The sequence below is a fragment of the Pseudorca crassidens genome, chromosome 13 (assembly GCF_039906515.1).
Source record: "Pseudorca crassidens isolate mPseCra1 chromosome 13, mPseCra1.hap1, whole genome shotgun sequence".
Taxonomy (NCBI): domain Eukaryota; kingdom Metazoa; phylum Chordata; class Mammalia; order Artiodactyla; family Delphinidae; genus Pseudorca; species Pseudorca crassidens.
In genome coordinates this window covers 8,707,316-8,734,848 of record NC_090308.1, presented here as the reverse complement: position 1 = coordinate 8,734,848, position 27,533 = coordinate 8,707,316, and the positions used below count along the sequence as shown (strand labels likewise).

The 27,533-nt window shown below is 42.2% G+C and overlaps 1 protein-coding gene across 9 annotated transcripts in view; it reads left to right on the top strand.

Annotated features, from left to right (window-relative positions):
• The window catches only part of SYTL3 (synaptotagmin like 3), an 84,050-nt gene that overhangs the window by 13,113 nt on the left and 43,404 nt on the right, over positions 1–27,533 (top strand). For all 9 annotated transcript variants that reach the window (XM_067701641.1, XM_067701642.1, XM_067701638.1 and 6 more), the window contains one exon: positions 11,463–11,527. In XM_067701641.1, the coding sequence (XP_067557742.1) occupies positions 11,463–11,527 (65 nt within the window). The remainder of the gene's footprint in view (positions 1–11,462; positions 11,528–27,533) is intronic.

Sequence of the window (27,533 nt, the reverse complement as noted above, 5' to 3'; positions counted from 1 at the left end):
CTTTTTCATCTTGCAAAACTGAACCTGTAACCGTTAAACATTTCTACCTATTTCTCCCTCCCCCCCCCCCCAAGGCCCTGCAGCCCCCGTCCTACTTTCTGTCTCTGTGAATTTGGCTACTCTAGGTCCCCCACATAGGTGGAATCATACAGTGTTTGTCTTTCTGTGAGTGGCTCATTTCACTAAGTATCCTGCTTTCCAGGTTCATTCGTGCTGTAGCGTCTTGTAGAATTCCTCCCTTTTTAAGGCTGCGTCACATTCCTTAGCGTGTATGTAATCACATTTTGTTGGCCCATTTCATCTGCTGATGGGTGCTTGGGTTGTTTCTACCCTTTGGCTCTGTGAATAATGCTGCTGTGAACATGGGTGTACAAACATCTCTTTGAGACCCTGCTTTCAGTTCTTTCAGATACATACCCAGAAGTGGAATTGCTGGGTCCATAGTATTTCTATGTTTAATTTTCTCAGATCCGCCATGCTGTTTCCCACAGCAGCTGTGCCATTTTACATTCTCACCAACAGTGCACAAGGGGCACAAGGGTTCCAGTTTCTTCACGTCCTTGTCAACACTTGTTATTTTCTGTTTGTTTTAATGGTAGCCGCTAATGGGTGTGAGGTCGGAGTTTGCTTATTTTTTGATTCAGTAACGTTTTCTTCAGTCCGGTCTAATTATTCTTCTATGCCACTTGCCCTGGCTTCTTCGGGAATAACTTAGGTTGGCCTTGTTCTCTATCCTACGTTTGTATTATTTTCTCCTTCAATATTTAATATCTTTTTCTCTCATGTTCTGTGAAAGCATAACTGATTCAACTTTCCAGACTCTCCGTTCTGCTCTTTCCTGTTGGTAAAACAGCTTGTTCTGCGTTTGCATTGTTTGTTTTGTAAATCTTCCTTTATTCTAGTCTATCGTATCTTCACTTCAGCCTGTCTTTTCCTTATGTCTTTCTTTCCTTTTCATGGAGGCGGATTTGTGTGTGTGTGTGTGTTACGTGGGCCTCTCACTGTTGTGGCCTCTCCCGTTGCGGAGCACAGGCTCCGGACGCGCAGGCTCAGCAGCCATGGCTCACGGGCCCAGCCACTCCACGGCATGTGGGATCTTCCCGGACCGGGGCACGAACCTGTGTCCCCTGCATCGGCAGGTGGACTGTCAACCACTGCGCCACCAGGGAAGCCCTGTGGGATACTTTTTGGAAAAGTTTATTTTTGAAAAGCTTATTTTGTGCTTACTGAAGGGAATGTTTACACAGTAGTTTGAGTATCATTTTTATTGTTGGTGTTGAAATTTCTTCTGTGGTCAGCACTTGATTAGTCATTGGCAGGTCTTGCTTTTAAAGCCTTTTTGAGATGAGTAAGCTTTCCATACCCTTGAGTTCATGTTCAAAGTAGTCAGCTCACTCAGTTCAGCTGAAACTTTTCGCCCTGCAGGAAGGTCAGTGCCAGGAGGCCATTTTCCCAGTCTGGCACTCAGCATGGTGGTGAAGTGCTGCCTTGGTTAAAACTCTGGGCTGAAATGTCCGTGAGAGTTAAGGATACTGGGGACGTAGGGATACCAGACAGGCTTGTACGTCCTTTCCAGTCACGTGTTCACAGGAATTTCTACAATAACAGACCCACGTCCATAGATCAGACCAAGAGCGCATCCTAGTGCCGAATAGAAGTCATGGGTGGATTTACCGATTTTAGATGATTCCACTGCTGCACTGTTTCATGGATGCAGGTATCTTTGAGACCATGATTTTTCAATTTGCAGGTCCTTTATTCTGATTCATTTTCAGTGAACTGAAGTGTCTCTTCAAAGATTTTTCTTCCTAGAAGAGCACGTGGGTGGCATGTGTCCTAAGCCATTGCCTATCTGAGGATGCCTTCGGTAGCCTTTTCTCATGAGTAAGGACCTCACTGGCTTTTAAAGCTCAAGTCCCAACTTTTCATCTCAAAGTTCAGTTAATGTGTTATCGTTGTCTTTTGGAATTTAATGTGACAGACGTTGGAGACTAGCTTTATTTTTCTTTCTTTCTTGATCACCTGGATTTTATGTACTAGAAGCATATTGGTTTTTTGCTGGATCCTTGTAATTGAAAACAGTTTCCAGTACATGCCTGGGTCCGAGTCTCTCCACACTGATTTTTATGGAAGAAGGAAAGTTCCTTTGAGCTGCCTGTCTCTTGGATTTGCTTGTTTTGTTTTTTTAAAAATTACCTTTTACTGTGGCAAAATACACATAACCTAAAATTCAGCATCTTAGCCGTTGCATGTGTGCAGTTTAGTGGCATTAAATACATTTGAAACCATGGGTAATCGTTAGTCAAATCCATTTCACCGGTCTCCACTAATTCATTAGGGTCATCTACAAGACTCACATGCCCTCCGTTATTGTCCTCAACAGTGAGATGTTTGCCACAGTTGTTTTCCAGGAACTTGGAGTCAGCTGCGTCTCGTTTGAGCTGAACTGGTTAAGACTGGCCCAACCCTCCAACTGGGCATGCGCAAGCGTCCGGGCAGTGACCTTTTGAAGGCAGAGGGCAGAAAACTCCACCCTCAGGTCGTGCTGAGCTCCTCCATCTTCCCATGTGCATAGACCTGTAGCCTAGTTACTGCGCAGAAGGGCGATGACCCACCTTATTCCAATCACCTTTCCCCACGCTCCCCACGCTCAGACCGCCCTGCTTCTTAATTACTTCATCCCATAAATGCCTCGAGCCCCTTGCCCTCCAGGAGGTGGATCTGAGGTCTGTTCCCTGTCTCTGCGCTGTTTGCTGCTAACCTCAGCGTCCCGGCGTTTCGGCTTGCTGCGCGACGGGCAAACCAACTCGGCTAGGTAACACGCCATCCGTTTCCAGGCTTTTTCATCTTGCAAAACTGAACCTGTAACCGTTAAACATTTCTACCTATTTCTCCCTCCCCCCCCCCCAAGGCCCTGCAGCCCCCGTCCTACTTTCTGTCTCTGTGAATTTGGCTACTCTAGGTCCCCCACATAGGTGGAATCATACAGTGTTTGTCTTTCTGTGAGTGGCTCATTTCACTAAGTATCCTGCTTTCCAGGTTCATTCGTGCTGTAGCGTCTTGTAGAATTCCTCCCTTTTTAAGGCTGCGTCACATTCCTTAGCGTGTATGTAATCACATTTTGTTGGCCCATTTCATCTGCTGATGGGTGCTTGGGTTGTTTCTACCCTTTGGCTCTGTGAATAATGCTGCTGTGAACATGGGTGTACAAACATCTCTTTGAGACCCTGCTTTCAGTTCTTTCAGATACATACCCAGAAGTGGAATTGCTGGGTCCATAGTATTTCTATGTTTAATTTTCTCAGATCCGCCATGCTGTTTCCCACAGCAGCTGTGCCATTTTACATTCTCACCAACAGTGCACAAGGGGCACAAGGGTTCCAGTTTCTTCACGTCCTTGTCAACACTTGTTATTTTCTGTTTGTTTTAATGGTAGCCGCTAATGGGTGTGAGGTCGGAGTTTGCTTATTTTTTGATTCAGTAACGTTTTCTTCAGTCCGGTCTAATTATTCTTCTATGCCACTTGCCCTGGCTTCTTCGGGAATAACTTAGGTTGGCCTTGTTCTCTATCCTACGTTTGTATTATTTTCTCCTTCAATATTTAATATCTTTTTCTCTCATGTTCTGTGAAAGCATAACTGATTCAACTTTCCAGACTCTCCGTTCTGCTCTTTCCTGTTGGTAAAACAGCTTGTTCTGCGTTTGCATTGTTTGTTTTGTAAATCTTCCTTTATTCTAGTCTATCGTATCTTCACTTCAGCCTGTCTTTTCCTTATGTCTTTCTTTCCTTTTCATGGAGGCGGATTTGTGTGTGTGTGTGTGTTACGTGGGCCTCTCACTGTTGTGGCCTCTCCCGTTGCGGAGCACAGGCTCCGGACGCGCAGGCTCAGCAGCCATGGCTCACGGGCCCAGCCACTCCACGGCATGTGGGATCTTCCCGGACCGGGGCACGAACCTGTGTCCCCTGCATCGGCAGGTGGACTGTCAACCACTGCGCCACCAGGGAAGCCCTGTGGGATACTTTTTGGAAAAGTTTATTTTTGAAAAGCTTATTTTGTGCTTACTGAAGGGAATGTTTACACAGTAGTTTGAGTATCATTTTTATTGTTGGTGTTGAAATTTCTTCTGTGGTCAGCACTTGATTAGTCATTGGCAGGTCTTGCTTTTAAAGCCTTTTTGAGATGAGTAAGCTTTCCATACCCTTGAGTTCATGTTCAAAGTAGTCAGCTCACTCAGTTCAGCTGAAACTTTTCGCCCTGCAGGAAGGTCAGTGCCAGGAGGCCATTTTCCCAGTCTGGCACTCAGCATGGTGGTGAAGTGCTGCCTTGGTTAAAACTCTGGGCTGAAATGTCCGTGAGAGTTAAGGATACTGGGGACGTAGGGATACCAGACAGGCTTGTACGTCCTTTCCAGTCACGTGTTCACAGGAATTTCTACAATAACAGACCCACGTCCATAGATCAGACCAAGAGCGCATCCTAGTGCCGAATAGAAGTCATGGGTGGATTTACCGATTTTAGATGATTCCACTGCTGCACTGTTTCATGGATGCAGGTATCTTTGAGACCATGATTTCCCAATTTGCAGGTCCTTTATTCTGATTCATTTTCAGTGAACTGAAGTGTCTCTTCAAAGATTTTTCTTCCTAGAAGAGCACGTGGGTGGCATGTGTCCTAAGCCATTGCCTATCTGAGGATGCCTTCGGTAGCCTTTTCTCATGAGTAAGGACCTCACTGGCTTTTAAAGCTCAAGTCCCAACTTTTCATCTCAAAGTTCAGTTAATGTGTTATCGTTGTCTTTTGGAATTTAATGTGACAGACGTTGGAGACTAGCTTTATTTTTCTTTCTTTCTTGATCACCTGGATTTTATGTACTAGAAGCATATTGGTTTTTTGCTGGATCCTTGTAATTGAAAACAGTTTCCAGTACATGCCTGGGTCCGAGTCTCTCCACACTGATTTTTATGGAAGAAGGAAAGTTCCTTTGAGCTGCCTGTCTCTTGGATTTGCTTGTTTTGTTTTTTTAAAAATTACCTTTTACTGTGGCAAAATACACATAACCTAAAATTCAGCATCTTAGCCGTTGCATGTGTGCAGTTTAGTGGCATTAAATACATTTGAAACCATGGGTAATCGTTAGTCAAATCCATTTCACCGGTCTCCACTAATTCATTAGGGTCATCTACAAGACTCACATGCCCTCCGTTATTGTCCTCAACAGTGAGATGTTTGCCACAGTTGTTTTCCAGGAACTTGGAGTCAGCTGCGTCTCGTTTGAGCTGAACTGGTTAAGACTGGCCCAACCCTCCAACTGGGCATGCGCAAGCGTCCGGGCAGTGACCTTTTGAAGGCAGAGGGCAGAAAACTCCACCCTCAGGTCGTGCTGAGCTCCTCCATCTTCCCATGTGCATAGACCTGTAGCCTAGTTACTGCGCAGAAGGGCGATGACCCACCTTATTCCAATCACCTTTCCCCACGCTCCCCACGCTCAGACCGCCCTGCTTCTTAATTACTTCATCCCATAAATGCCTCGAGCCCCTTGCCCTCCAGGAGGTGGATCTGAGGTCTGTTCCCTGTCTCTGCGCTGTTTGCTGCTAACCTCAGCGTCCCGGCGTTTCGGCTTGCTGCGCGACGGGCAAACCAACTCGGCTAGGTAACACGCCATCCGTTTCCAGGCTTTTTCATCTTGCAAAACTGAACCTGTAACCGTTAAACATTTCTACCTATTTCTCCCTCCCCCCCCCCAAGGCCCTGCAGCCCCCGTCCTACTTTCTGTCTCTGTGAATTTGGCTACTCTAGGTCCCCCACATAGGTGGAATCATACAGTGTTTGTCTTTCTGTGAGTGGCTCATTTCACTAAGTATCCTGCTTTCCAGGTTCATTCATGCTGTAGCGTCTTGTAGAATTCCTCCCTTTTTAAGGCTGCGTCACATTCCTTAGCGTGTATGTAATCACATTTTGTTGGCCCATTTCATCTGCTGATGGGTGCTTCGGTTGCTTCTACCCTTTGGCTCTGTGAATAATGCTGCTGTGAACATGGGTGTACAAACATCTCTTTGAGACCCTGCTTTCAGTTCTTTCAGATACATACCCAGAAGTGGAATTGCTGGGTCCATAGTATTTCTATGTTTAATTTTCTCAGATCCTCCATACTGTTTCCCACAGCAGCTGTGCCATTTTACATTCTCACCAACAGTGCACAAGGGGCACAAGGGTTCCAGTTTCTTCACGTCCTTGTCAACACTTGTTATTTTCTGTTTGTTTGTTTTAATGGTAGCCGCTAATGGGTGTGAGGTGGGAGTTTGCTTATTTTTTGACTCAGTAACATTGTCTTCAGTCCGGTCTAATTATTCTTCTATGCCACTTGCCCTGGCTTCTTCGGGAATAACTTAGGTTGGCCTTGTTCTCTATCCTACGTTTGTATTATTTTCTCCAATATTTAATATCTTTTTCTCTCATGTTCTGTGAAAGCATAACTGATTCAACTTTCCAGACTCTCCATTCTGCTCTTTCCTGTTGGTAAAGCAGCTTGTTCTGCGTTTGCATTGTTCGTTTTGTAAATTTTCCTTTAGTCTGTTGTCTCTTCACGTCAGCCTGGCTTTTACTTATGTCTATTTCCTTTTCATGGAGGTGGGTTTTTTTTTTTTTTTTTTGCGGTATGCTGGCCTCTCACTATTGTGGCCTCTCCCATTGTGGAGCACAGGCTCCGGATGCGCAGGCTCAGCGGCCATGGCTCACGGGCCCAGCCGCTCCGTGGCATATGGGATCCTCCCGGACCGGGGCACGAACCCATGTCCCCTGCATCGGCAGGCGGACTCTCAACCACTGCGCCATCAGGGAAGCCCTTCGTGGAGGCGGTTTTTAAATGCTTTTGAAGACAACTGCTTTCTGAAACTTTCCCTGGCTCCCGCAGTGATGCACCTTGGGTAGTCGCTCCTGGTCTGCAGGACTGTTTCTCCTGCCCGTGGCCTTTTGTCAGAGGCTCTGCGTTGTCTTCAGACATCCAGGTTCAGGGTTTGCCAGCAGAGTACACGCTTCTTTGGTCTCGTGACCTGTCGGTGGTGGTGGAGTCCCTTCTTAGATCTGTGGGGAGGACAGAGAGATGCACAACGTCTAACTCGATTTCTGTTTGAGGCTTTAACAAGTGCAGCTCCGTCCAGCTGCAGTAGAATTGGTATTTCTTTCATTGACTAATTATCTGATGTAACAAACCAGGAATCACAAACTCATGGCCAACAGGCTGCAGACAGCCCACGGGCCTTGTTGTGTTGGCCTGCCCCATGTCTGTATTTATCATTGTAATGCTTTAAAACGGGGCACGGGTTCTGCAGCCCACGACAGTGCCCACCCCTCTTTCTCGTTTCATCCCTTAGCCACGCTCTTCGTTTAGAGCGTCTGCTTGGTACCCGAGTTTGTGATTCCTGCCCCTACACGTTTAGAGGGCGTGATGCACGTCATGCCTCGGTACCACCAGGACTCCACCTATGTCGGTCCCACCTTATCCCTTCAATTCTCAGGGTGCTCCCTGCAGAGGTGGGGATATTCATTCGTCAACCCACATGTAGTCACCAGCCCCACCGTGTCCCTCGGCTGTGCTCGTGGCTGTGGATACAGCGCTGAATATGACGCGGGGGTGGGGAACCTGCCTTCTCTCTGCAGTTAAGTAGAGTTATTCATGTTTTGCAAGAAGTGATGGTAGCTGCTTGGTTAAAATCGTTTCTTTATCTTGATTCTGACTCCTGGTTACCTAGGGTTTAATCACAATGATCAGTCTTTTTCCCCGTAAGAACATTGAAATCAGATCAACTGAGCTAGCTGATGGAGGGAAAAAACCTCAGTATTTTGCTTTGTAACTGAAAACTGCCTTAGGTATAAGATTATCTGAAGTAAAAAAAATTTTCAACTGTATGGGTGCAAAGGACCACTTTAGCTGGGAATTACCAAGCGGTTGGACAAGCCGGTGCAAAGAAATTAGGTTGATCTTAGTTTTACAATATTTGGCCGCTTTTGGTGTTTTTATAGCTTGTCTGGTAAGCCCCCAAGGCTTTTCTTGGGGCTTCCTTGCCATCAGGGCACTGGTTAGAGCACAGATCTGCCTGGGAGATGTGTGTCTTTAAGGCATTCAGAGAATCCTGACATGCAGATAAATTTGTTACCTCTTGTTCATTGAATGGTAGAAATACATTAAGCAATTCTAGGGACATGATGCTGGTTCTTCTTGGAGCATAAAGCAGCTGCTTTGGACGTGACAGCTTACCCACCTGCAGATGCTGGTAATTTGAATGCAGAGTAAAAGTGCATTCCAGCAGGCCTCTTCGGCTCACTGCTTGCGATAGAAATGGGGTCAGACTATTGAAGATCTTTCTATTAGGGTCCTCCATTCATCGTATTATTGAACGTTTGCGTGCTAGAATTTGTGAAGTGCTTTTCAACAGTTATTTCCCTTTTGCTAATGAAATGACAGCGTTAACCGAGTTCAAGGCTATGAAAATGGATGCTGGAGCCCCCAGCAGTTTCTCAGGAGCTGTCGGTGTTCCGTGTGCTTGGCGTTTCTAGTTACCGTTTTCCTCACGCAGAGTTCATGGAAAGTCAGACATGGAACTCTAGATCTCTTGCTCCCTTCACCATCCTTGACCATCCTTGGATTTTGCCTTCTGAGATGGATTTATCAATTGATTGAAAAAGTTTTGAAGAAACAAGTCATGATTCTGTGGGAGAAATTTAAAACCATTAATCTATTGCTGGGTTCAGAAAACGTTCCAAGAAGCTTTCATAGCCAAATTCTGCTTGAGTCATCGGTGAGGGGGGGAGAGAAATAATCGATGTTTCCTTTGGTTACTGTGAGTCATGCTACCCTGTGCTGGCCCTAATGAGGACAGAGACACTGCAAGATCTGCTCACCTCTGTCTTAGACAGTAACAGCCATAAATGGTCCTTATAACACTTGGGATGTGTGTGGACTGGGAGCCCTTATGAAAACCACTAGGGAATAAATGCTTATGAAACAGCTGATTCTGCAGAAGTGTTTATGGAGATCCAGCTTCATCTAGTTCTCAAAGGAAACAGCCTCAAATGCAAGAAGTACTTGCCGTCGTATGGTTTAGGCCTGTGGTACTTTTATCCTTCCATTCTGTAGTCACAGGTAAGCCTAAAGAGACCTGTGGGTTTGTGTTCAAATCTGTCCCTGCCAAGGAAGGTCCTGCTTGAATTTCGCAAGTAATCCGTTGAGATTCAGTTAGATGATTAGATGGTAACGTTAGATGACTAGCCCTAGGAGATACTAATATTCTACGTTATCTGCTTCTCATATAGGTTCTGAGACCAGGGCTAGAAGAGGACTTTGTAATAAAATGTTGTAAAATGTAATAAAAATAAAATGTTTATTCGGGCGTTCTCACCTTCCTCTCCTCCGTCCCCTTAGCTGCTCTTCCTTTTTCGTGATTGTGCATCTCCAGGTGTGATTACTCCTCAGTGGTGGCCTGTGTCTGGCTATAGCTCAGCTGACTGTAAGTTCATGGTTTGATTTGCTGCTTAATTCTTAGCTCTGATCTCTCTCAGGTCCAGTCTGAGGCCATGCCCCGCCCCCAGCACCTGTCTCATATATAAATGCTTTTGATCACAGGTAATTACGGGCTGGAGAGTGTGAGAGAGTAGATGAGCTGGAAGGGTCACCACCCCCAGGAAAATAAACATCAGGAAGTGACGTTTGTTATCAGATGGCGGCCTCCTTCTTTCCACATTTGATTTTCCTTTCCTACTCTCCCTTAGACTTCGTCCCGCTGTATAAGGATGCAGGAAGCATCTTCAGAAATAGAGCAGTTGTGGGTATGGCAACGCAAAGGGGCGTGAACGCACCCCCCGCCCCCCGTTAATCTCTGCGAACTTTCCCTGGGTTTTGATCCTCTGCTTGTCTTCAAGTACCAGAGGGGAAAACTTCCGTTGAGATGCTGCGTTCTCCTTCATGGGTTTGTGTCGATTTAGTACATTAGATATCTGAGTTTCTGATTTTACGGATGAGAAGTTTCCCCTGTCTCTCTAGTGATATATACAACATGCAACTGTGATATATCTTTGGCTCTTAATGATAGTGACTGATTATCAAAATTCTGTTGCCAAAATTCATAAATGCTCTGCGTATGTTTTCCTTGTTCTGGTCACTAAGCATTGGGAATAATCATTTGCATACTAATCAGAGAATATAATAGTTGTTAACAAGATGAAGGGGAGGGAGTTGGTTGATGTCTTCTGACAACTACTAAAGCTCCAGAGAGAAAGATAGGATACTTAAAAAAAAAAAAAAAAAAAGATTGCAACGTATTTGTGAATTTACTGCATTTGTAAGCATTAACTTAAAATCCATTTGAGATCGTATATAGCCTGAAAGAACCTAATGGAGAGTGTATTTCAGTAAGTACTTACAGAAGAGAATTTGAAGTTTTCCTTTTTCTTAAATTTGCATGACTTAGGAATTGACAAGTTTTATGGCATATTATTTTAATGGTGTGAACAATTTATAGTATCTGTGTGCTTAACTTTTTATGTCCTGAAAGGCTATTGACAATTCTACCTTTCTGAGGCTCTTTGAGGTTGAGGGTGGTTTCTTTAGAAATTTGGAAACTTGGAAACCGTCAAGAGTAAAACAGGCTTTGGGACTTGAGTTTGAACCGGTGACCGTACAAAGTGCTCCCATGCTGCTGTGCCTGTGAGTAGGATGGGAGGGGATGTAGAGATGCCCAGGGAGCCGCTGTCAGACCGGCTTCCCAACGAGAGGTCACGGCCCCTGTCTCTCAAGTGGTCCCCAAATCTCCAGTTGAAGCCCTTTGATCCCATATCCCAGATTTCAGGTGCTCCCAGGAAACTTCTCAGGTGAATCTGCGCTGTTGGTTCTTGGTAAATGTTGTAGTTAGCTCAAACTAACCTCAGCCTAACCTAACTAAGGGTGATCTCTTTCCCAGCTAAATAGACAGCACTGAATTTCTTTGTTGATTTTCCTTCATGCCATGGCTCCTCGCCATGAACATGATAAATTGATCATTTTGATGGTAACTTTGTTTCTCCTTGTATGTTTATTGTTACATTACATTGACATGCAGGGTAAAATCTACCCAAGTAGAAACTCCAGCTTTGCTCCTTTTTAAAAAAATTTCTTTTTTATTTTGCTTTTATTTTTTATTGAAGTATGGTTGATTTACAATGTTGTATTCATTTCAGGTGTACAGCAACGTGATTCAGTTTACATATATATGTATAATGTATTATATATATTCTTTTTCAGATTTGCAGCTTTCTAGTCAGATCACTTAATCTCTATGGGAAGTCTGTATAGTTAGGGATTTGGGCCAGGAATTTGAACTCAGGTCCTTTGCCAGACTAGTGTTCTGATGATGTCGCCCTACCTTGTATGAGCCAAATACGGCACCACCCACATCTCCCTCTGAGGCTTCCTTTCTGCTTGCCTTTCAGAAACGTGAAAATAAAAACTGGAGAATGGTTCTTTGAGGAACGAGCCAAGAAATTTCCAACTGAAGGTAAATGCCCTCAAAACATTCACTAAAGTAAGATGACATATTCCCAGTTCAAAAACATTTGCTATTAAGATTTTGAACATGAAAAACTTAACAAGGCATGGTGTATGGGCTTCTGTCTGGTCAGCCCTCCTGTTCCTTTTGTCTAAACTTTCCTGCCTCTGCCCCTCAGTGCATGTGGTTTACCACCTTCGCTTGTGGGGCTTCCCTCTGTCCCCGCACTTACCCCACCCCTAACCCTGCTGAAATCCACCTGTTTTCCATGAAGTTTCCCTGACTTCTGCTTCTGGGGGTGATGTCTCCCTCTTCTGAAACACCGGTTTGTAGATACGTCTCTTCCATCATTGTTGAAATGCCTCATATTATATCATCATTTGTGCGCTTCTCTTTCTCTCCACAAGCAGAAACTGTGCTTTTAAAATCTTATTAGCCCCAAACCTTGATCAAAATGATTGAATGAATAACTGAAGGCCACAGTGAGTGGACTGCGTTAGAATTAGCAGATACTGGCGACCATGAAGTGAGCACGTGTGATGTGAGTGGAGGTGTGTATTTGGTTCGTGGACCCCAGATGTCTTATAAAGTACTTGCAAAGTTGACATAACGGTGTGATTAGTAACTGGGACTCAAGGCCATGGAGAAAACGGGTCATGCTTTGGTTACAGAAGTGTCACGTCACAGCATGTGAGCTGTGCAGGTAAGAGGATAACTTATCAGGCAAAGGCGCACACACGTGTCTTCAGAATAGAGCAGAGGCAGCGTGCTCTGTACACCCCATCTGTCCACGGTGGTAACATGGGGGGCACCCGTCTCTGATGTGTCACCGTGGGGACTGCACACAGGGGAGCCTGGACTGACCTAGTGGGGATGTGGGTGGCTGGAAACGCTTTTTTTTTTTCTGGTGGGGGGGAATAGTAACAGTTTGAGGTGGAGAAATAAGCCGTTTAGCCTCAACCAAAGTGTGTGTTGGCACATAAAGGAAGCCATTCGTCTGAGTGTTGACAGTCAGCTTTCATAAAAGCACTGTGCACCGAGATTTAGTCGGCGGTAAATTCTCCCCTGGATTACATTCCTGACTCTTCTTACTCAAGAAAAAGTGATGATTCTGCAGTTTATTAGAAATCTGGAGGAATATATAATACTGATGGGAGTGCTCAAGCCAAAAAAAAAAAACTGCAGCGTGTATGATTTTTATCTAGACCTGTGTTTCTCAATCCTTTTTTCTCTAGTGTCCTCTCTCTAGTTCCCAAACAGCCTTGTTAACACTTTTTTTCCCTAAATATTACCAGTCCATGAAAGTTTCATATCCCAGATATACTGCATAGCTACAGCTATGTATTTATGTATGGAGGCCTTTTGGAGCAGAGCACAAACCATTGAGATAGCTAAGATTTTTTTCATCTTCCGTGCAGTGTTTGCTCCCTTGGGGCCATCAGCCTATATCCATTGCATCATCTAAGCGAGCAGTGGCAGTCTGGAGTCTTCCTATACATTTTATTGTTTTGTTTCTTGAAAATACTTTTCGGTTGGGAGGCTAGGGTTTTCTTCAGGCGGTAGGTAGATTCTCATTTTTTTTTTTCACATCTAGTCCTAGTTCATAAAAAGTCTGTAGGAAGTGAAGTTTCTGTTACTTCTGCAACCACCTCACTGAAGACATCCCAGACTTTTTTTAATACATTGTAAGTTTCGGTATCATTACTTCTGATAGGGAAAGTGATTTGCAGGCCAGAATACGTGTGTGCACGTGTCCAGCACTCTTCCTCTTCTGAGAGGAGGAAGTAGGTTATCCTGGTGATAGGAAGGGGAGGAGGAAAGAAATGAGACTGATTTCCCGGGCTTCTGGTTCTTGTCCAGTGACTTTCCACCAGAGTGAAAACATCAGTGAGGAAAAAAATTAGAGGAATGAAAGTCAGCCTAAGCACAAATCATCCTTTTCAGTTTTTGTTGTCTATTCCCAAGGTATAAAACCAACCAAAGAAAAACGACTCCTTCCGTCTCTTCAGTGCTTCCTCAGATGCTGAGGTGCCTCGTTTTCCTACTGTCCGATTTTAGTAGAGTTGGGCTCGGAAGGCGTGGCGAGGTGAAGAAGAGTGCCGTGTTGGGGGTCACGAGTAGGACTGTGCGCCTGACCACAGGTGGGGGGAGGTGGGGAGGAGATGATCAGCAGAGGTGGTCCAGGCTAGGATGCGGCAGGTTTACCTGGACAGGCGGGAACTCTGCCACACTTATCTCTGTCCCCAAAAGAGATTGAACTGAGTTTGGGTGCTCTATCAAGTTGAGGGCCAGGTAGGAAAACAGAAACCACACAGATTTGAAGAAACAATTTAGTTTAGGGAATAGGTTCAACAGGTATTGTTGGAGGACTGGGAAGACAAAAGGAGACCAGCGAGGGAGCACAGAGATGGTGACTGCAGGCAGTACACACTGCCAGGGCCGCTGGTGAAGAGGAAGGGTTGGGCCCCTCCCTGCTCCCTGACTCCCGGCTCCCTTTCCCACTCCCTGCGGGGCCCTAATAGGCAGCCAGCTGCCCCCTCGTGCTCCGATGTGTTTGAGAAAAAGTGTGATTCTGCGTATTCCCTAGTGTGTTTGTCGTAATGGTGTGAACACGGCTCTTTCCAGCCTTCTGCCTCCTAAGCGGAAGCTAGGAAAGTGCGATGGTGGCTTAAACCAGGAAAGGGGACGAGACAGCTCAGATTTGGGCCTCTTTCTAGGCGTTAGTTACCTATTGCTGGTTAAAAATTCCTCCCCAACTTAGTGGCTTAAAACAATTAACATTATCATTTTACGTGGTTTCTATCCCCAGCTGAAGGCTTGCCTGGGGTTGGGGGATCTGCCTTCTGGGGGCTCAGGACGCACGTACCTGGCTCGTTAGTGCTGCTGTTAGCAGGGGGCTTCGTTTCCTCCACGCCTAGACCTCTCCACGGGACAGTTTGAGGGCCCTCACGACATGGCGACTGGCTTCCCGCAGGGCAAGTGACCCAAGACCAAGGCAGAGCTCTTGCGATCCATCTTCATATTAAAAAATTTTTTATTGTGGTGAAATTTATACATGATATGAAGTTCACTATTTTAACCGTTTTTAACTACACAGTTCAATGGCGTTAAGTACATGCACTTGTTCTGCAACCATCACTACTGTCCATCTTCAGAATTTATCATCCCACGGTCTCCCCTTGCAAAGCCCCTTGTAACCACGATCCTACTTTCTATTTTCTGTCTCCATCAATATCCTTATGGCCTAGTATCAGAAGTCACACCCTGTCACTTCTGTATCCTATAAGTCAGCTCTATTCACAAGGGTGTGGATATCAGGAGGGAGGACTCACTGGGGCCCTTGAGGAGGCTGGCTACCGCATCCTGTATTCCCTATCCCAAGCCTGGGACCTTGGAATCCTCCTTCACTCCTCCCTCTTCCTCCCCAGGCCACATCCAGTGAGTCAGCAAATGCTGCTACTTCTCCTGCCCCCATCTCTTCAATCTTCCTCTGGCCCTTCATTCCCACTTCAGTGCTGTAGCCCCTGGCTCATCTCCATGACTCCACCTGCTTCCCCATACTCCATCCTCTGTGAGGGGGGAGATTTCTTTTCTCTTTTAAAATAAGTTATTTTCTGATTATAGAAGTAATGCCTATTCATTGCAGAATATTTGGGAAATGTAGAACAATAGACAGAAGGCAATAAAAATCCCACCGCTGGTTAAAACTACTGTTAATTAGGGACCTCCCTGGAGGTCCAGTAGTTACAACTCCATAATTCCACTGCAGGGGACGTGGGTTTGATCCCTGGTGGGGGAGCTAAGATCCCACACGTCACGTGCACAGACAAAAACCCCCAAAACAAAAAACCCACTGTTAATTGCACACACGTGCACCACACACACACACACACACACATGCACACACTCTCCTGGCCCTCTTTCTAGGTGATCCTGTGCATGTGGGTGCACATACAGACTTAGCAATTTAAAAAAATTATTTTTGGCTGTGTTGGTTCTTCGTTGTTGCACACGGGCTGTCTCTAGTGGCGGCTAGTGGGGGCTACTCTGTTGCGGTGTGCAGGCTTCTCATTGCGGTGGCTTCTCGTTGCAGAGCACGGGCTGTAGGTGCACGGGCTTCAGTAGTTGTGGCTCGTGGGCTCTAGAGCGCAGGCTCAGTAGTTGTGGTGCACGGGCTTAGTTGCTCCGCGGCACGTGGGATCTTCCCGGACCAGGGATTGAACCCGTGTTCCCTGCATTGGCAGGCGGATTCTTAACCACTGCGCCACCAGGGAAGTCCCCAGACTTAGCAATTTTTAAAGTGTGTTTGTGGTCAGAGTATATATAGGTTTTTGTCTTGCTTTTAAAATTCAGCTTAGCATGAACATGTACTCATGCTATTAAGACCTTCCAACATACATTCATGACTACATGACATGTATCAGATGGATGTACTACCATTTATTAACTTGTTCCCTCTTGTCTGTGAGTGTATCACTGTATTCAAATTATCATATTGTAGATAATTCTGCGATGAACAGCCTGTACAGGTATCTTGGCATCTCTGTTCATTTCCTTTGGACAGATTCTTAGGAGAATGATTGGTCAGACGTGTGAACACTTGAGAGGCTTGACGTGTTTTGCCAGACTCCCTTTGGGGAAACGTGTGCTCATTCACCCGACCCTGGCAGGTTCGGGTCCGAGAGCGGCCCCCTCATCACACTCTGGCCCCCATTACATCCTGTTTTCTTGAACATGATTTCAAGTTATATTTGTGATTTTGTTCTGAATGTAAACCTAATATACATTCATTTAAAAAAAAAAAAGCATAAGCGTATTGAAAATATGGTGACGTCACCCTGAGAACTGTTTATAGTTGGGGCGTGTCATTTCTGTTATTTGGTGAATATATGTATCCATATATGTATATGGATAACTCTACACACACATTTTAAAAAGCATTTAGACTAAGCCATAAGGAATTGATATTATTAGGTAAAAAAATTGAATAGAGGCAATTTTATGAGTTGAGCTAATGTGTTTACAAAATTGGGATCAAATGGTATATAGACTTTTATACTGATATTTCTTCACCTAATAATTTACAAAGAACATTTTTTTCATATCCTTAAATGTCATTTACTATATGATTTCTGGTGACTGCATCTCATTCCATCATTGGAATGTGACAGCGTTTATGTAACCAAATTGCTATTGTTGTAAAGTTAGGGAATTTCAAGTTTTGTTGTTACATTTTTGGGAGCTTATAATATTATTAAAGCAATAAATAAAAGTGCAGTGAACACGCTGGTAGATAAATCCTTGTCATGTCTCTGAATATTTCCAGAAGCAGAAGGACAAGATGAAAGGTTTGAACATTGCCTCCAGGAGGGGTGAACCCTTCTTCTCACCAGTAGGAACTATCCTTAAAAATAAACAACAGCAACTTTGTCATCTGGTAAAACCACATTTGTCATCCAGAATAGTTGCTCGCTGTTTAAATTCTTGTCATGACTAATGGGGTTGAATATTTTCCACCTTCTTGACCTTCTGTAGTTGTTCTTCATGTTAAGGGTGTTTTGCCCTCTTCGGTCTTGTGAGCTGAATGTGTATCTTTGTTTTCTGACATAGAGTTTTTTTTTCCTTGTTGATAGTCACATCTACCTTTTCCTGTATAATTTCTTTCTTTAATGCTTAAAGACTCCTTCCTTATCCTGCTATCGGTTGGATATCCATATTTACTTCTAATTTTTATGTTTTATTTACGTTCAGCTCTTCACAATGCATCAGGAGGCCGGATCTAATTTTACTTTATTCTCCCAAGCATCAGTTTTCTCAGTAGAATTTGTTCTATAATCAGTCCCTTCCCCATTGGCTTGTAACCCGGGGCCGTTGATTTGCATAGCTTCGGGGCACCGCTCACCTTGTACCCCAGCCCTGAGCCCTGGCGGGGTGGCAGGGTTGACCACATGGATGACACACCCAGGTTTTGAATCCTTTGAGGGTGTGCGCTGTGAGCAAATGAGTAAGTGAATGAATGAAGCAAGGATAGAGCTGTTCGGAGATAAAAGTGTTGCCATGTGTAGTAGTGCCCACTGCCACTGGTGGCATCGACTAGGCACCTAAGGACGAAAACTTAGGGTTCTTTTCCTTTTGGGCATCCAGAAACCTACAGCTAAATTTACTGTCCAGTTGAAGTAATTCCAGGAATCAGTATGCCCTCTGTCACCCAATTTCCTTCTTTTATGCTTCTACTTATCTCTTTTAATGGTCCTATTGGATATGTGCCGTTTAAGATAAATGCTCCCCAAATTTCCCTCGAAAATAGATAAGGTGTAAGTAATAATCCAATGAAGAAGAATAGGTATTAATTGTGGTAGGTAGTTTTGCTAATTTTCCAACCATTAAAAAGATTTAAAACCAAACAATGAGCCCCAGATCTCCATTTTTGCAGGGAGATGATATGAAAAGTATTTAAATATTTTGCTCTCCTTAAAATTTTTTTTTCCTGATTATAGACTGGCTTTTTTTTCCCCTCTAAGATCTTGTAATTTAATGTTTAGTTTTGCTGTCTTGATTCCTTATATGCCATAGTTGCATTTCATCTGTGGTATATCAGAGGGCAGCTCCCTGCCCTTCTGGTACTGTTACCTCCCCCTCCACTCTCAGGCATTTGGGAATCTCCCTGCAGAGGGTTTTACTGCCGCTTCTGAGGCCCCTGCTCGAGGATCAGCTGAGGGCTCTTCCATATTAAATTCAAAGTTGTGATTCAGTGGGACCAGGTGGGACCCAAGAGTATGTACAGACATCCCTTGATATCCACGTGGTTTGGGTCCAGTACCCCTTGGGTACCAAAATCTGAGGATGCTCAAGTCCCTTATATGCAATGGTGTAGTATTTTCATAGAACCTGTCCACATCCTCCCGTATACTTTAAAGCATCTTTAGATTCCTTATAATACCTAATACGATGTAAATACGATGTAAATAGTTGTAAATACAATGTAAACACTATGTAAATAGTCTCCAGTGTGCCACAAATTCAAGTTTTGCTTTTTGGAGGTTTCTGGAATTTTTGTTTTTTGAAAGTTTTCCACCGAGGTTGGTTGAATACAGATGTAGATCCCGTGGACACAGGGTCCAACTATATTTAACAAGTCCCCAGGTAATTCTTCTTACGCACTTTAAGTTTGAGAGGCGCTGGTAAAGTAGCAAATTTAATGAACGATTGTGATGGAACTTTTCGATATCACTAATAACTAGAAAGCAAACTGAAACCCATCTTTACTTCCTCTTTTGGCATCTGCTACCATATAAAGATAGTGCCCTCTTCTGGCTCCTTGCTGTACAGGTACATGTTTTTACTTTATTCTTTAAAAAGAGATATTTTTACAACCGTGACATCTTATGACTTGATATTTGAGTTTAAAAGCAGAAAGATCATGGCACTAATACTTTTAATACTAGTACTTTTCAAGTTTAAAAATGATCAAATGTGATATATAAACAATATATTGTGGGTTTTGCTCTTGTCGATAACTGGGGAAATCGTGTAGGAAGGCTTCACTTTAGACAGAGCCTCTGTTAATGGTCTTGGGGACCTACTGTATAACTAACCAGGATGATACTATGCCTAATAATTATGAAGGGAAATAACTTTTCTCTCCCCTTGTCAGTGGTGAATGTGATTCAGTTCTTCATGTGACTTTTCAGAGTTTTATTCTTGGATGTAGTCCATCTGATCGCAGGGCCATCATGACGGCATCTGACTGGCTGTGTGTGCCTGAAACACTCAGGTTTGTGAATTAAAAGAAGTGGGTACCAGTGTGTATGTAGTGACTCTATCACAACACCCTGCCTTTATCGCCTCTCTACTTATTGGCTCTGAAAAGCCCTTCCCCCGCAATTTAGAGGATTCCACAAAAATGATTCAGGCACAAGCGTTCTGTAGGTTACAAATGCAGTGTTTAGTGCTTACGTGCATGAGAGGGTGTCTTTATGAAATCATGTTTATTTCCAGGTATAAAATTTTGCATATGCTTTTGTCTTATTTTAAAGAAAATGTGGCATCTTACTCGGTTGAATATTTTCTTCTCACTACTCTCTTTAGGAGGAAAAGACAAAATAGGTACCCAGAAAAGAGCGTGGTGAAATGATTTTCAGAAGTGATTTTCCCAGCTGATTGGATTGCTTGTCACGTCCCTGACAGATGTTTAGACTGGACCATTTAAACTGGTTAGAACAGAAACTATCAAGTCAGATTATGGTTAATGCAGTGAAGTAAGACCTTGACCTTCGAACTTTGTTTTCAACCAGTGTTTCTAGGTGATAATCTTCTGGAGGCAGGTTCTTGAGTTTGATCGTCTTTGGTTTCGTGATGCCTTTGACTTTGTCCATAGCAGCAACTCAAAAATTGAATTGTTTAGACTGTCCAAGTTTCTTGGAAACTATCAATTCACCCCAGATACATATTTTTTGTATCTCAAATATTTGCCAGGAGACTAGGGTTTCCCTGCTGCCTTCTGAGCCACAGTGCTCCTACCAGGACCATATCTCTGTCTCTGCCCCTCCCGCCATCCCCCATGCTCTGTCCACTACTCCTTGATAATGAGACTGTCTAGGCAGCCCACGTCTTTGGTCTTGAATTGTCAAGACCAACTTGCTCTCCGTCATCACTTTTCCTAGTTAAATGAACAGAATGGGAAACCAAGGTGAAATAGTTGAATACGATTTCTGAATTCAGAATTCATATGTTTACATGTTTAGACTAAAATACTGACTAGGGTAGTTTCCAGGGAGTATCTTGACAATTGGACAGTAAACTATTTATATGAATACATTTTTTAAAAGACCAGACACACATACACTTAAACAAGAAATCATTTTATTTTATTTTATTAGGTATTTAGTCTTTATTCTGAAGCTGATAGACAACAGTTTTTTTTATTTCTTTATACAGCAGGTTCTTATTAGTCATCAATTTTATACACATCAGTGTATACGTGTCAATCCCAATCGCCCAATTCATCACACCACCACCACCACCCCGCCGTGGCTTTACCTCCTTGTTGTCCATACGTTTCTTCTCTACATCTGTATCTCAATTTCTGCCCTGCAGACCGGTTCATCTGTACCATTTTTCTAGGTTCCACATATGTGCGTTAATATATGATATTTGTTTTTCTCTTTCTGACTTACTTCACTCTGTATGACAGTCTCTAGATACATCCACGTCTCAACAAATGACCCAATTTCGTTCCTTTTTATGGCTGAGTACTATTCCATTGTATATATGTACCACATCTTCTTTATCCATTTCGTCTGTCGATGGGCATTTAGGTTGCTTCCATGACCTGGCTATTGTAAATAGTGCTGCAGTGAACATTGGGGTGCATGTGTCTTTTTGAATTATGGTTTTCTCTGGGTATATGCCTAGTAGTGGGATTGCTGGGTCATATGGTAATTCTATTTTTAGTTTTTGAAGGAACCTCCATACTGTTCTCCATAGTAGCTGTATCAATGTACATCCCACCAACAGTGCAAGAGGGTTCCGTTTTCTCCACACCCTCTCCATTTGTTGTCTGTAGATTTTCTGATGATGCCCATTCTAACTGGTGTGAGGTGATACCTCATTGTAGTTTTGATTTGCATTTCTCTAATAATTAGTGATGTTGAGCAGCTTTTCATGTGCTTCTTGGCCATCGGTATGTCTTCTTTGGAGAAATGTCTGTTTAGATATTCTGCCCAGTTTTGGATTGGGTTATTTGTTTTCTTAATATTGAGCTGCATGAGCTGTTTAAATATTTTGGAGGTTAATCCTTTGTCCACTGGTTGATTTGCAAATATTTTCTTCCATTCTGAGGGTTGTCTTTTCATCTTGTTTATGGTTTCCTTTGCTGTGCAAAAGCTTTGAAGTTTCATTAGGTCCCATTTGTTTATTTTTGTTTTTATTTCCATTATTCTAGGAGGTGGGTCAAAAAAGATCTTGCTGTGATTTATGTCAAAGCGTGTTCTTCCTATATTTTCCTCTAAGGGTTTTATAGTGTCTGGTCTTATGTTTAGGTCTCGAATCCATTTTGAGTTTATTTTTGTGTATGATGTTAGGGAGTGTTCTAATTTCATTCCTTTACATGTAGCTGTCCAGTTTTCCCAGCACCACTTATTGAAGAGACTGTCTTTTATCCATTGTATATCCTTGCCTCCTTTGTCATAGATTAGTTGACCATAGGTGTGTGGGTTTATCTCTGGGGTTTCTATCTTACTCCATTGATCTATGTTTCTGTTTTTGTGCCAGTACCATATTGTCTTGATTACTGTAGCTTTGTCGTATAGCCTGAAGTCAGGGAGTCTGATTCCTCCAGCTCTGTTTTTTTCCTTCAAGACTGCTTTGGCTATTCAGGGTCTTTTGTGTCTCCAGACAAATTTTAAGATTTTTTGTTCTAGTTCTGTAAAAAAAAAATGCCATTGGTAATTTGATAGAGATTGCATTGAATGTGTAGATTGCTTTGGGTAGTATGGTCATTTTCACAATATTGATTCTTCCAATCCAAGAACATGGTATCTCTCTCCATCTGTTTATATCATCTTTAATTTCTTTCATCAGTGTCTTATAGTTTTCTGCATACAGGTCTTTTGTCTCCCTAGGTAGGTTTATTCCTAGGTATTTTATTCTTTTTGTTACAATGGTAAATGGGAGTGTTTCCTTAATTTCTCTTTCAGATTTTTCATCATTAGTGTATAGGAATGCAAGAGATTTCTGTGCACTAATTTTGTGTCCTGCTACTTTACCAAATTCATTGATTAGCTCTAGTAGTTTTCTGGTGGCATCTTTAGGATTCTCTATGTATAGTATCATGTCATCGGCAAAGAATGACAGTTTTACTTCTTCTTTTCCAATTTGTATTCCTTTTATTTCTTTTTCTTCTCTGATTGCCATGGCTAGAACTTCCAAAACTATGTTGAATAATAGTGGTGAGAGTGGACATCCTTGTCTTGATCTTAGAGGAAATGCTTTCAGTTTTTCACCATTGAGAATGATGTTTGCTGTGAGTTTGTCATATATGGCCTTTATTATGTTGAGGTAGGTTCCCTCTATGCCCACTTCCTGGAGAGTTTTGATCATAAATGGGTGTTGAATTTTGTCAAAAGCTTTTTCTGCATCTATTGAGATGATCATATGGGTTTTATTCTTCAGTTTGTTAATATGGTGTATCACATTGATCGATTTGCATATATTGAAGAATCCTTGTGTCCCTGGGATAAACCCCACTTGATCATGGTGTATGATCCCTTTAATGTGTTGGATTCTGTTTGCTAGTATTTTGTTGAGGGTTTTTGCATCTATATTCATCAGTGATATTAGTCTGTAATCTTCTTTTTTTGTAGTATCTTTGTCTGGTTTTGGTATCAGGGTGATGGTGGCCTCATAGAATGAGTTTGGGAGTGTTCCTTCCTCTGCAATATTTTGGAAGAGTTTGAGAAGGATGGGTGTTAGCTCTTCTCTAAATGTTGGATAGAATTCACCTGTGAAGCCATCTGGTCCTGGACTTTTGTTTGTTGGAAGATTTTTAATCACAGTTTCAGTTTCATTACTTGTGATTGGTCTGTTCATATTTTCTGTTTCTTCCTGCTTCAGTCTTGGAAGGTTATACCTTTCTAAGAATTTGTCCATTTCTTCCAGGTTGTCCATTTTATTGGCATACAGTTGCTTGTAGTAGTGTCTTAGGATGTTTTGTATTTCTGCGGTGTCTGTTGTAACTTCTCCCTTTTCATTTCTAATTTTATTGATTTGAGTCCTCTCCCTCTTTCTTGATGAGCCTGGCTAATGGTTTATCAATTTTGTTTTATCTTCTCAAAGAACCAGCTTTTAGTTTTATTGATCTTTGCTATTCTTTGTTTCTATTTCAGTTATTTCTGGTCTGATCTTTATGATTTCTTTCCTCCTGCTAACTTTGGGTTTTGTTTGTTCTTCTTTCTCTAGTTCCTTTAGGTGTAGCATTAGATTGTTTATCTGAGATCTTTCTTGTTTCTTGAGGTAGGCTTGTGTAGCTATAAACTTCCCTCTTAGAGCTGCTTTTGCTGCATCCCATAGGTTTTGGATCATCGTGTTTTCATTGTCACTTGTCTCTAGGTATTTTTTTATTTCCTCTTTGATTTCTTCAGTGAACTCTTGGTTATTTAGTAATGTATTGTTTAGCCTCCATGTGTTTGTGTTTTTTACATTTTTTTCCCTGTAATTCATTTCTAATCTCATAGTGTTGCAGTCAGAAAAGATGGATATGATTTCAGTTTTCTTAAATTTACTGAGGCTTGATTTGTGACCCAAGATGTGATCTATCCTGGAGAATGTTCCATGCGCACTTGAGAAGAAAGTGTAATTTGCTGTTTTTGGATGGAATGTCCTATAAATATCAATTAAATCTATCTGGTCTTTGTGTCATTTAAAGCTTCGGTTTCCTTACTTATTTTCATTTTGGATGGTCTGTCCATTGGTGTAAGTGAGGTGTTAAAGTCCCCCCCTATTATTGTGTTACTGTCGATTTCCTCTTTTATACCTGTTAGCAGTTGCCTTATGTATTGAGGTGCTCCTATGTCGGTTGCATATATATTTAAAATTGTTATATCTTCTTCTTGGATTGATCCCTTGATCATTATGTAGTGTCCTTCCTTGTCTCTTATAACATTCTTTAGAGTCTAGTCTATCTGATATGAGTATTGCTACTCCAGCTTTCTTTTGATTTCCATTTGGATGGAATATCTTTTTCCATCCCCTTACTTGGTCTGTATGTGTCCCTAGGTCCGAATTGGGTCTCTTGTAGACAGCATATATGTGGGTCTTGTTTTTGTATCCATTCAGCAAGCCTATGTCTTTTGGTTGGAACATTTAATCCATTCATGTTTAAGGTAATTATCGATATGTATGTTCCTGTGACCATTTTAATTGTTTTGGTTTTTTAAATATTTATTTAATTATTTATTTGGTTGCGCCAGGTCTTAGCTGCAGCAGGCAGGCTCCTTAGTTGCGGCTCCAGGTCTCCTTAGTTGCAGCATGTGAACTCTTAGTTGCGGCATGCATGTGGCATCTAGTTCCCTGAGCAGGGATTGAACCTGGGCCCCCTGCGTTGGGAGCGTGGAGTCTTATCAACTGCGCCACCAGGGAAGTCCCCTGTTTTGGGTTTGTTTTTGTAGGTCCTTTTCTTCTCTTGTGTTTCCCACTTAGAGAAGTTCCTTTAGCATTTGTTGTAGAGCTGGTTTGGTGGTGCTGACTTCTCTTAGCTTTTGCTTGTCTGTAAAGCTTTTGATTTCTCCATTGAATCTGAATGAGATCCTTGCCAGGTAGAGTAATCTTGGTTGTAGGTTTTTCCCTTTCATCACTTTAAGTATATCATGCTGCTCCCTTCTGGCTTGTAGAGTTTCTGCTGAGAAATTAGCTGTTAACCTTATGGGAGTTCCCTTGTATGTTATTTGTTGTTTTTCCCTTGCTGCTTTCAATAATTTTTCTTTGTCTTTAATTTCTGCCAGTTTGCTTAGTATGTGTCTCAGCGTGTTTCTCCTTGGGTTTATCCTGTATGGGACTCTCTGTGCTTCCTGGACTTGGGTGGCTATTTCCTTTCCCGTGTTAGGGAAGTTTTCGACTATAATCTCTTCAGATGTTTTCTTTGGTCCTTTCTCTCTCTCTTGTCCTTCCGGGACCCCTATGATGCAGATGTTGTTGCGTCTAATGTTGTCCCAGAGGTCTCTTAGGCTATTTTCATTTTTTTCATTCTTTTTTCTTTATTCTGTTCAGCAGTGAATACCACCATTCTGTCTTCCGGGTCACTTATCCATTCTTCTGCCTCAGTTATTCTGCTATTGATTCCTTCTAGTGTAGTTTTCATTTCAGTTATTGTATTTTTCATCTCTGTTTGTTCTTTAATTCTTCTAGGTCTTTGTTAAACATTTCTTGCATCGTCTCTATCTTTGCCTCCATGTTTTTTCCGAGGTCCTGGATCATCTTCACTATCATTATTCTGAATTCTTTTTCTGGTAGGTTGCCTATCTCCACTTCATTTAGTTGTTATTCTGGGGTTTTACCTTGTTCCTTCATCTGGTACATAGCCCTCTGCCTTTTCGTCTTGTCTATCTTTCTGTGAATGTGGTTTTTGTTCCACAGGCTGCAGGATTGTAGTTCTTCTTGCTTCTGCTGTCTGCCCTCTGGTGGATGAGGCTATCCAAGACATCATTTTAAATTGAAGAACTCCAGGTTCATTTTTTTATTGTTGTAAAATATACATAATATAAAATTTATGATTTTAACTATTTCTAAGTGTACAGTTCAGTAGCATTAGTAACTTTTCATTGTTCTTTAACCACTACCACCACCTATCTCTAGGATGTTTTCGTCTTGCAAAACTGCAACTCTGTACCCATTAAACAACTCCTCCGTCCCTTCTGCCCCCCTCTTGCAGCCTCTGACAACCACCCTTCTACTTTCTGTCTCTATGATTTTGATTACTCTAAGTAGCTCATATAAGTGGAATCATAATATATTTGTCCCTATTTCACTTAGCATGTCTTCAAGTTTTATCCATGTTGTAGCATATATCAGAATTTTATTCCTTTGCAAGACTGAATGATATTTCATTGGATGTATATCCCACATTTTGTTTATCCATTCATGTATCAGTGGACACTTGGGTTGCTTCTACCTTTTGGCTATTATGAATAATGCTTCTATGAACACTGAAATATCTGTTCAAGTCCCAGCTTTCACTTCTTTTGTGTTTTTACCCAGAATTGGAATTGCTGGATCAAATGGTAATTCTATGTTTAATTTTCTGAGGAACTGCCATTTTGTTTTTCCCTAGTGGCTGCCCCATTTTATATTCCTACTAGAAATTCACAAGGGTTCCAATTTCTCCATATCTGTGCTAACACTTGTTTTCTCTTTTTTATTGTTGTTTTTTAAGAGCCATTGTAATGGGTATGAGGTGATATCTAATTGTGGTGGTTTTAGGCATTCAGTCTGCCTTTATTGGGTATCTGCAAGCCTGACATTTATTCAGTTCTGTGTATGGATTCTTTTTATTTCTTGATGATTTATATATATATATATGTGTGTGTGTGTGTGTATGTATGTATGTATATATATATGTATGTATCTCAAATGTTTACCACCATAAAGTTAACACATCCTTCACATAAGTACCATTTTGTTGTTGTCATGGTGAGAACATTAATGCTCTACTCAAAGCACCTTTCAAGTGTACATGTAGTATTGTTAACTGTAGTCACCATGGTCACTATACATTAGATCCCCAGAACTTACTCATCTTATAAGTGAAAGTTGGTAGCCTTTGACCAACATCTCCCCATTTCCCCCAGCCTTCAGCTCTTGGCAACCACCATTCTCCTCTGTTTCTACAAGTTCTGTGGTTTTAGATTCCACACATAATTGACATCATGTGATACTTTTCTTTCTCTGACTTATTTCATTTAGCTTAGTGCTATCAGGGTCTTTCCATGTTGTTGCAAATATCAGGATTTCCTTTTTTATGGCTGAATAATATTTCATCGTGTGTGTGTGTGTGTGTGTGTGTGTGTATGCCACATTTTCTTTATTCATTTATCTGTTGATGGTTACTTAGACTGTTTCCATGTCTTGGCGATTGTGAATAATGCTGCAATGAACATGGGACTGCAGATGTTTCCTTAAAATAGTAATTTCATCTCCTTTGGATATGTACCCAGAAGTGGGATTGCCAGATCATGTAGTAGTTCTATTTTTAAAGAAATAAACGGAGGAAACTTCATACTGTTTTTCCATAGTTGCTATATCATTGTGGTTTTGATTTACATTTCCCTAATGCTTAGTGATGTTTAATATCTTTTCATCTGCTTATTGGGCCATTTCTATGTCTTCTTTGGAGAAATGTATATTCAAGTCTTTGCCCATTTTTGAATTGGGTTGTTTTGGTTGTTTCTTGAAAAGGAAAAAGAAAGCTGGAAGACTCATACTTCCTGATATCAGAACTTACTACAAAGCCACAGTAATCCAA